This window comes from Strongylocentrotus purpuratus, unplaced genomic scaffold, assembly GCF_000002235.5.
Source record: "Strongylocentrotus purpuratus isolate Spur 01 unplaced genomic scaffold, Spur_5.0 spur5_scaffold_12, whole genome shotgun sequence".
In the NCBI taxonomy this organism is placed as follows: Eukaryota; Metazoa; Echinodermata; class Echinoidea; order Camarodonta; family Strongylocentrotidae; genus Strongylocentrotus; species Strongylocentrotus purpuratus.
In genome coordinates this window covers 31,545,887-31,556,902 of record NW_022145597.1, presented here as the reverse complement: position 1 = coordinate 31,556,902, position 11,016 = coordinate 31,545,887, and the positions used below count along the sequence as shown (strand labels likewise).

General features: G+C 36.6%; 1 protein-coding gene across 4 annotated transcripts in view; it reads right to left on the bottom strand.

The window, feature by feature from the left end:
• Window positions 1-2,600: 2,600 nt before the first annotated feature.
• Window positions 2,601-11,016, bottom strand: part of LOC584406 (ecto-NOX disulfide-thiol exchanger 2) — a 29,369-nt gene continuing 20,953 nt past the window's right edge. For all 4 annotated transcript variants that reach the window (XM_784266.5, XM_030982415.1, XM_030982416.1 and 1 more), the window contains 6 exons: window positions 10,861-10,967; window positions 6,348-6,495; window positions 5,296-5,543; window positions 4,721-4,792; window positions 4,074-4,179; window positions 2,601-3,388 (listed from right to left, as the gene is read on the bottom strand). In XM_784266.5, coding sequence (XP_789359.3) covers window positions 3,141-3,388; window positions 4,074-4,179; window positions 4,721-4,792; window positions 5,296-5,543; window positions 6,348-6,495; window positions 10,861-10,967 — 929 coding nt within the window. In that variant the 3' untranslated portion in view covers window positions 2,601-3,140. The remainder of the gene's footprint in view (window positions 3,389-4,073; window positions 4,180-4,720; window positions 4,793-5,295; window positions 5,544-6,347; window positions 6,496-10,860; window positions 10,968-11,016) is intronic.

The following is an 11,016-nucleotide window of genomic DNA, read 5'->3' as shown; positions in this document are numbered from 1 at the left end:
CCCCCCCCCCCCCGCCCCCCAAAAAAAAAAATATATATATATATAATGATAATAATCTAGGCACAAAGAATGCATGCATAGCTGCCAACCATTCCATTTTTGTAGCCTTCAACTGTATAGATTCCTTTCAGTTTCAGTAAACTGTTGTGTAATTGCATACAAAATACACTGCATTGGATTGAAGAGAATCTTATATTGAAGGTAATACAAAGTTTTGGGAAATTTTGAAAATTGGGTGGATAGTGATTCTTTACAATTTTGATATATTTGGATGCCCCTGTGGATATATTATAAGTACTAGAAAATTTAGCCCCTAAAACACTTCTGCTTTCGAGAATAATTAAATATGAAAATTTACCGGTGCTCCCGGTAAATTTCAAATAGTGCCTACAGCCGTACAATGGTAGCCGCGACCATGAAAATCTCAGAATATGTAGTTGTGATATATAATTTCCAAACGAGAATAGCTAGTCGGTCGATTTTAGTCAAGAGACATTGTTTTATAGCTTAATTTATATATTGACCTTGAGAGGGAGCTATACAACAAAAAGTTTATTATTTACAATTTCATAACCTTAGACTTGATTATATCCACGACAACGATCACTGAATATTGCGGGATCGCATATGCTTCCAATGTTCATTTGAACCAAATTCATGACCCCGTACAAAAACTTTGTATTACCTTTAATTGTCTACATTTAGCACATATATTGGTATTCCTATCCTTTGTATTGACACTTTGATGTCTCGTGTGTTCATGTTTTTCATATTTTATATGTTATATTAAGAGAATTCAACAACCAAAAAAAATATCAGTGTTCCCAATTTCAAGAGAGAGAGTGCGGATTTGTTTAATGATTTTATAGTTTCTGAAGTTCTATATCATTCAGTAAGCATGGGGCTGAAAGTATGTTTGATCTTTTCCTGATATTAGTTTGTTCATGACTGTATTGGTTACTAGTGTGTGAAGAGGTATATAACAGGGTTGTTTGTGGTAGGATTTCTAATCTTTACGTTCTGTAAAACCAGAACATTTCATGGCGAAAAGCTTTCAGAGTTTTGTGAATTGCATATTACAGGTTTCTTATATGTTGTGGGGGGTGTTTCACAAAGATCCTAAGTTGAACTTATCTCTAAATTGGAATTAACAATTATGAAAAGCTGTTAGCTTCCTCGAAAATATTTTGTCAAAGTTATTTTAAAAGGCAACAAATGTTGATTCAAATCTTTCATATTTTCTATTCTAATGGGAAATTTCATGTTCTTGATGAGGAATTTATGAAATGTCTAAAGCTATATTCAAAAGCAAAAATCCAAGTGATTTTTGCTTTTGAATATATTTTTTTAAGGCTACAAATGGCTCTCCTTAGAGTCAAATTTGACTTAGAATCTTTGTGAAACACCCCCCTAGTAGCATAAATGTGTTAACTTGTCGCCGCCTTTTAACTAGCTGTATTTGATTTCATGAGCAGAACTTTAGAACGGATGGACATGTCCAATTTCCCCTTTAGCAATGAATACTGGTGCAAAAATCGTCTTTCCTGCAATGACCGATCCAAGCCCTGCAATATATTGCAACTTGTATTAATTTGAATACATTGAGAAATTGTCTATTCGACTGAAACATTTTTAAGTGTTAATCATATCACCATTTGTATTGATGATTACATGTATTTTTCACATTGAATATATCCTTGTTAAAAGGTGAGAAGGAAAATATAATGTTTATTTTTTACTTTTACAGGTGTTATTTTCTAATGCTTACAAGCTGGTTTAAAGATAAGGTTGAGTTCTAGTGAAGCGATTGCATTGTGAAAGAAACGGTGTGGAATCGTTCAGAAAAGTATTGGTGTGTACTGCAACTTCTGCAATGTTCTGGAATCATCAAAATGATAACAAATTTGGCCCAGTCTTGGTAGATTTACAAGCACTGTACACATTAAGATGTATATGGGACTACACAAACATGTGGCATAAAAATCCATCCCGATTTTTATGCAGAATATTAAGGCATTTAAAGAGCCATGCTTTTCTGGGAGCATCTTTTACATGTTCTTCCACACTTGCATAATGCACTTCCCAGAACTCGACCTTCTCTTTAAGGGAAGCTTTTATATGTATAATTACGGTGCATACATAACTATATGTAGGGACATGGTTGTTTATTATATGCTGCAGTATATCTTGCAACCAATAAAATTAAAATATTATCATAGAAGTGGCCAGAATGCAGATACACTGTACATGATTTTGAGTTGTTAATAATTGATTCTCACCGACATAAAAAAGCAGAATAACAACAATTGAAGAAAATTAACATTGTGTTTTATTTGCAGTCAAACCTCTTAAGCAGGGCTCCCACTTAGCCAAGTTGTATTAGCGAGTTATCCCGAGTTGTGGTGAGTTGCCTCAAAGAGGCACTCGCAGAAACTCGCAAACAATTCGGTATGGCTTAGCGTAACTCTTTACAACATTCCAAGACTCTCCTCGAAGTCGCGAGCAGTTCCAAAATTGTGAACATGTTCAAAAAATTTCTCCGATTCGTTGTAATTCACGGTGAACTCGCTTACAATCGTAATATTCTCGCATTACCCGTAACAAGCTCGCGCTGCACTCTTCATAACTCGTAGCAACTAGCTACCTTATAAAGAGTGCAGCGCGAGCTTGTTACAAGTAATGCGAGTATATTACGAGTGTAAGCGAGTTCACTTCGAGTAACAACGAATTCACCTCGAGTAACAACGAATCAGTGAAAATTTTGAACATGTTCAAAATTTTCGCTGATTCGTTGTAGCTTGAGGTGAATATATAACATTCGTGATATACTTGTAGCAACTCGCCACCTTATCATTTGAGTATACTGTTTGATCCCAGGATGAATTTGTTAGAGTAAGTCATGGACTGCAAAGCTACTTTTGCTGGAATATGTACCTTTGTACCGGAACAATCGGTCTGTGTCAACGCACTATGCATATATACATGTAGAGATCTGAACACCTCAACGGTAGCATTTAGCCATGCAATACTGGGAATTTTAAAGAATAAGACTGTCCAAAGAGTCTACTGCCATATCAATAGTCAACAGAGCAATGCTCTTTTCCCTGTATCGCACGAGTGGGTCCAAACAACGTACATCCTCACGAACCACCGTTGTCTACAACACCAGATTTCAGGTCCGAGAATTTAGAAAAGGCCGTGTAGCGCCACCGCTTTTCCAGCGAGGCCCCGACCCCAAAGAGATCCTGTCTAAAGATGGTCGGGTAGGAGTTCATGAGAGATTCAATCTCGTTTATGGTGACGGAGGGGTTGATACGCTGCATGTAAGACCAAAGGTACTCTGTTGATGCACCAAAGGGATGAACGTGAAGGAAGATGCTTAGTAGACCTGGAGAAGATAAGAGTTTGGGGTGATGTTAGTAACAAATACATGATGTGCATTGTGTGGGACTACACATACCTCTTGGGGAGGGGGGGGGGGGGAATAACCACAAATAAATTTTTAAAATCTGAAGCCCCTGTGAGTTGCAACAAATTTTAACAAGAACACCTACAGCTCTACCACAAAACTGGATATAAGCTTCTAAGAATCCATGTAAGATGCTTGTATCAATATTATAGGGTTTGGTCCAAAGTCATGCTGCTGATCAAGCTTTCTCTCCAAATGGAAGACGCATGGTAACCAGCCCTGCAATGTTGGATTGCGGATTTCCCCCTCCCGGCCCCATCTCAATCTGACAATGCTAATATCATATATGGTTGATGAGTAATTTAGCATATGTTAAATCACTCCTATCAACAAATGAAGAGCTTAATTCCAAAAGGAGCTAAATCCACTTTTGCTGAAAATTTGGTTATTGATATCAAAACATTCATTGTACACGTCTTTCAACAAAATTATTACCCTAAATTTTGGGAGCAATTATGAAAAAGCACCTTCTTATATCACTTTTCCAGGTGCCTGTACAAAATCTGGTAAACAATTTCTTTTTCCTCTGAAGTTACAAAAATGGATTTAACTCCTTTTGGAATTAAACTGTTCAAATAGTATGTGCCAAATTGGCAATAATTACCGATCATATCAGCCTTCCTGGGGTCAAGGGTCGTTTGTTTCTCGTTGGAGTCTGTGTCCGTCGTCTGTCTAGAGTCACTCCTGCTCGATACCTGAGATTCCACTGTCTGTATGGACCAAACATTAATATACCATAAGCATGAAAATGAAAAAAAAGTTTATTTGAGCAGTGAACGATTCAGCTAGAAAAGCTTTGGAGAGCTCCAGATACCTGGAAAAAAGATCTGGTTTAGCAATGAAACACTCAAATAACTGATTAAATCTGTGTGACTATATCAAATACGAAAAGAACTTACATGAAAAATAAACGTTTTACACAATGAAACTATAGTGCATCGATCAAATTATTAAGTGGTTGCATTGTGTATACATCTATCATACACTGATTGATAAAGCATATTGAAATGTTATGGCCTTAAATATTACTATTTATTCTTTAAAAGAGAAATTTGCATCTCATAAATTTCCATACTGAGCACACTTTGTATGTGCATTTAGGGTGGATATGCACCCATAACATTTTTTTTTTTTTTTAATCGGTTCTCTTGAAATCTCAATCAAATATTATGCATGGATGTTTGAAAATAGTCACCAACATGTTGAAATTGAATATTATCACTGACACTCTTGGTTGGCCTGACCACTTACTCGAAGTCTTTCCTCTGTATCTTTCCGCATGGATTCTTCCTTCTTCCATTTGTTCTTAGTATCTTGCAGTTGCTATGGAAATGAAAAGTAATTGATTTAAATTTCACTTTTAAATCATAGAATTTGAACAATTTCTAGAAAGAAATATAAAATAAAACATAACAATATTTAACACTGACTGTACAAATATACTAAACAAGTTGGTTGCTGAGGATAAAGCATGACTGGGTATTAACATCCAAAGTCCAATGAAAGAGCATAAAAGAAATGTGATAAGTTGTATACTGGAACAGAATGTTATCATGATCATTATTTCCCTGGTGACAATTGCCCTACAGTAAATTTCCTAAACTAACTGAATTCCCAACTTCAACTCTGGAAAAAATACTGTACTTAACCCTAACCCTAACCCACAGCCAATCCCAAACCTAAACCTAACCATAAACTTGAACCCAAGCCAATGGCAAACATAACCCTAAACTCGACCTAAAGCCAATTGCAACCCTTATTGCAACCTTAACCCTTGATCTTTGGTGACATAAAACTTTGAGCACAATTGCTGCAGGGTCACATACCTGTTGCATGCTAAGTAGAGAATGTTGCAAGGCTTTGATCTGGGTCTCCATCTCCTCGTTGGCGATCGGCACACCACCGCTGGGCGTGGTCCCGGGCGGGGCCAGGCTGGCAGACTCATCCTTGACTTTGATGGTCTCCAGCTGGTTCCTGAGGACGCTGTTCTGATGCATCAGGGCTTGGACCTGAAGCTGGAGCTGGTCATCCCGTGGAGCGGAGGAAGTTGATTGAATGGTCACGGGGGGAGAGTCTGGACAATAGAAGAAGAAAAATACCTTGATTATAATAAAATTTATTTGACAAGGCAATGACCACCTAAGAGGGAAAAGACCTACATCTAGATCTACAGTCGATATAAATGGATGTCAATATCAGAAGTAAAAAGATTATGATTAAATGCATTTGCATTTCTCATCAAATTCTTACATATCTGCTTTTTTAAAGTAAGTGTAGGCTGACATAGCAACAAAGACAAAAATGCTAATTTTTAAGTGTGAATTTCTGCCAGATGTTGCCTTCTCTGCAATAACAGGGTAAACACCTGAAATAATGGATTCCATTCACATATATAAGTATGTATATGAACTTTTATTTCAAAATCAAGAAAGGTAAAACTTTGTAAATGGGTAAATATAGCACCAAAAGCCACTACTATAGCATCCATGACGACAAAAGCATAGCATCAATACCACATTGCCAAATTTTTGAATGTGAAATTCTGCTAGATGTCACCTCTTTCTAGGAACAAGTAGGAATAAATACCTGGAATAGTAAATATGTTCAGAGACACATGTACATGAACTTACATATGTGCATGTCAATGTAAAATTCATGAAGGTACAACAAAAATTAAATAGGGAAATACATCATCGAAGATCAATATGAGAAATGTTTTAAACGTAAAACTCTGGCATATGACAAGTAATGGTTTAAATACCTGCAATGGTAGATTCTCTTTGGAGGGGGGGGGGGGGGGGGGGGTACTTGCTTTTCTTTTTCCTACTCCTTCAAGTGAAAAACAATTGGTATTTGAGAAACACATGTAAATAAATACCTGAGGTAATCGACTCTGTACGGGGGCGCTTGGCCTCGCTTTGGGTCCCGCTTTGGGTCCCGATCTGGTCCTCTTCGTCGGAGAGGTCCATCTCTGCTTCCCCCTTCTCACCCACTCCAAGCTCCTCTTGCTGCTGCTGACGCAACTCCTGGAGTAGCACAAAGAGAGAATCATTAGCATGTAATAGCATACACAATTATACAAATAATACACAGCAGTGAGGTCATTAGTAAGAATTATCCACACACGGTACCTTAGAAAATGATGTGAATTATTTGTTTTATAAGATGATGTTTCATTTGTTTTAAAAAATGATGTTTTATAACATGATTTTACTAATTACCGGTCATTAGTATTTGCCAATGACCGTTCATTAGTAAAATTATGTGTAAGACAAAATAGATGACTGGTCACGTGTACGCTCTCAACCAATCATTTGATTAGGATCTGCTTCATCATCTTGTAACTTTTCATATCTATCCAAATTCAATCCGCAGAATATTTGGTATAACGCCTTTCCTTGCAGTTACAGAGTGCTTCACACTTTGCTCCATAATGAAGTATAAACAGGATCATTTTAACAATGAATACTTCAGAGCCATTAAGCTTCCCTGCCACACAGTTCTGGTACAAGGAACATCAATTCTTTTTCAAGAATTCTATTTCTACCTACAGAGCTGTGTTTCATTGCTTAATGAAGTACCGGGTATACACAATTTGCCATTGGACTTTACTTCACCATGAGGTTACCCCTTTTTGATTTAGGAAGAATAGGAAGCAAATTTTGTCCAAATATATCGTTCTACACACATATCTTTATACTTGTCAATTGCATGCACCAAGATTAGTTACGATAGTAAATGTACATACAGCACTGTCAGCACATGTGTAAATATGTCCACATTATCTAGAAAAAAAATTGTAACAAATCCCAATAAATCATATTTAATCTGGTAAACCAATATCGAATCAAAACCAAATAAAGGAGATATCATTTGCCATATGTGTATCCATTACTATCACAAAGTATTCACTAATACAATAAATAATGGAACATGTACAAAATATCTTGCTTTACAACTGAATTCCATATACAAATTGGCAATGCAATATCAATTGGTGGTCTGTAGGCTCAATCCATATATACCATTTCGTTGTTACCATCATAATTTACCCCTTTTAGATGTTGTAGTGCACATGTGCACACAAAAATGGTTGTATTACATGTATATTATCAAGTAAAAAGTGACATGTGCACAGTTTGACAGCTCGATACCACATATCATATGGCTTGGTGCACATGACCTCTATCTGCCCATGAGCAAATTGTAACTGCACAACGTTGGCAATAATATTATTATTCTTTTATTACTACAGTGATATATTTAAATGCAATGTCTCTGAAAACAATATACACAGGGTAACAGGGTAGAATGTTGTCAAAAAGTTTTCAAAATGCCCAGTTTTAATCTCTCAACGTGGTGCCAATTTAAAGATATTAAAACTTATTTACCTTTTAAAAATTCCTAGCATCAAATGCTATATAGTCATGAAACAAAAATGGATGCAAGGTGGAATAATTGTCACAATTGTTACAAAAGGGTTAAAGTACGATCATGGACTAAAGATATGGCAGAATACACATTAGTAATATGAAATCTGGTTAAACAATGACTATTACTAATACTTCAATACTTGATTCATTTATTCAACAAAAAATATAAAGAAAGACATGTACTACTGTTATCATAGCTCAACGTTGACATAATATGAATGCTAAATAGATCAGAAACAAAATCTACTACACTAATAGAGATTTGAAACTGCAACATTTTGTCTTGAAACTTCAAAAACTTTGTGATTCATAAAACATGAGGACATTCAAAACAGTGAAGCTCCCACAACTAATATAATTGTGGAAATGCAATTTCTTACAACTTACCATGGCTTTTTAGTCACAAAACTTGAAATATGTGTCTCTGCTATGGAAATTAGACATAAAACTGCATTTCTTTGTTAACAACTTACCATTTATTTATGAGTCACAAAACATCAAGTCCTACACAATCAACACTGCATATCTTTCTTACAACTTACCATACATTTTTAACTTACATAAACTGAAGTCTTATACAACTATCAAAGGTTAAACATGTCAATATTCTTTGTCCTTCTAGCAACTTACCACAGATTCTTTTTATTCATAAAATTTGAAGTCATAGGCTTACAAATAAAGTTTCTGTGACTTTACTTTAAGTAGACTGTAAATCATATGTCCCATTTTAATATACTTACAAACCAAATTGTGAATAAACAAAATTTAAAGTCGAACACTGTACACAACTCATGCAAATTAATTTCCTACAACTTTGACATCAGAAATAGACTACCGGTATGCTACATTTACAAATACCTCCTTCTAACAACTTACCATCTTTATTTAATTTCTCCCCAAAACCACTCCATAAAATAACTTTTTTCCAATTCCTTATTGCAAAATTGCAAAAATATAGCATCAACTCATTTACCTTTCATTGTCATTGTTCTTGGCCTCTTTGAAGTGAAAGTCTTCATAAACTACTTGTACATTGCAGCTGGTGTCCATATCCCTTTTGCACAACCCTTTGACCTTTGACAAATCTGGCTGTCCATCCTGAAACATACATGTCTAACACAAACGTTCCATTTTCATACCAACCGTTCTCCTTTTGAGTCATCTGTAATGACCTTGTGCCTTCATCTTGATCTTTGAACCTTTGACCTTTGGCCTGTGTCTCCAGGATGGCTAGCCTATAGGTCACTCATATATCCTTTACAAGAGCATATCACTAACTTCTACCGGTATACCTTTCTTGCCTGGAACAATAGTATCACCAATGATAGCTCGAATCCATGTCTTGCAAAAACATTCCACTGGTAATACCAACCATTTCAGTCCTCCTGTTCCTTCTTGTGTAAATGGCATCTTTCAGTGTAACCCTTCCACCTGCTACAATGACCTCCTTTCACCACTAAAAAGTGATGCTCATCAACCCTTTAACCTTTGGCCTCCAAACTGAACTGTGTACTTCCTGCGTAGCTGTCCTGCAGATCATTCTGTATATCCATCAAGACAGCTTCACTGCTTGCCTCAACTAAGACCATTCTACCTTTTACTTTTACAGTAGCCTCCATTGACCGCTGTTAGGTGGTGCTCTTGACCTCTTTTTACCTTTGACCTTGGAACTCTGTATCCCCTTAATGGCTGCCATGTCGATTGTGCTGTATGTCCATTGCAAGCTTCACTGCCTGCCTCTCCTACACACTTTATACCTCTTACAATCTTATGGTTTCCAACCGCCTTCTGGAAGCTTGCATCCATGGCCATAGTGAACTTTAACCTTTTCTCTCTATGTCCATCAGGAGTGAAGATCTGTCCATCCAAGTTTAAAAGGACTTTACAGCTAGTTTGACATTATCACCAGTTTCTGTACCAGTTCTGCTACAGTTTTTGAAGACTAGACTATTGCTTGCTTTACTTACTCAAGGTGTGCTTTCAGGTTTTTCCACTACATTGACAAACACTTGAAAACATTCATCACTAATCACTATGGATGCCAAATTTTACATTTAAGAGGAAAAAGAGAAGTACTTGTAGACATAATCGGTACTTTATCTCTTAATCATCATATTATACAGGTAGGTTGTTTTGCCTTTATGCATATCATGATCGAAATTTTAATATTCTGTATGCTTCTGTAGAGATAGAGCCCAGAAAACCTTTATACAAACCTCTTTGTTGTTGCTCTTGTACATGTCCATCAATAATTAGACGGTTTTTGATCGGCTTTTAATATCTTGTGGCCTTTAAAAACAGGTTTGACAGTACAATTTTACCTTCCTATCCTCTCGCAATAGCACAGATTTTCGCAAATAAGCCTCTAAGAATATTCACAATCTTAAGATTCAGGAGATTACTAAATTTGAAGACCTGTAATATTATTCATTCTGAACATGAAAATCCATTTGAAGTGAAAAGGTAAAGTTTGATATCTCTTGTGAATATCGACAACAAGTAGATACTTTCAAATGTCCATAATGATATGGGCAAGAAGGAACTTGTCTGCAGAGAGTCAGAAGGGTACTGCCTCTGTTGCTTTCACCACACTATTCTTAAACGCAAATTTCAATGAACAGCGACTCTTCTGCGTGGCAGGGTGTATGGCACAAGCTCTAGTGTCAATTGTTCTGCAGTTATTATCATACGCCAGCTGATTTCTTAACCCATTGCGTAACCTACGCTAGCCCTAAACCTAAACACTGACCCTAAACATGGCCTAGAACCCAACTGCAACCCTAACCCTAAACCTAAACCTTTTGACAAAACCAACTGTCGCCTGAGCGTATTTCAGAGCACCTGCAACTATCGCCCTTCTGGCTCTCAGCAGACTCTCCTTCCATACATGTATCAATGATCACCGACACCTTTCTCTCTTTGAAAACAAATTACCAATTGCCCCTGCCTAGCACCTACCTTGGTCTGTTGCTTCCAGCCTTCAATGGTTTTCCTCTGCGCCTTGGTGAAATGGTCCCACACCTTCTGCTTACATGCACTCATTAATACCTGCTCGATCAGAGTGTCTTTGTATCATCACGGCCAAGGGGGAAAGGTAAAACAGATAACAGAGAT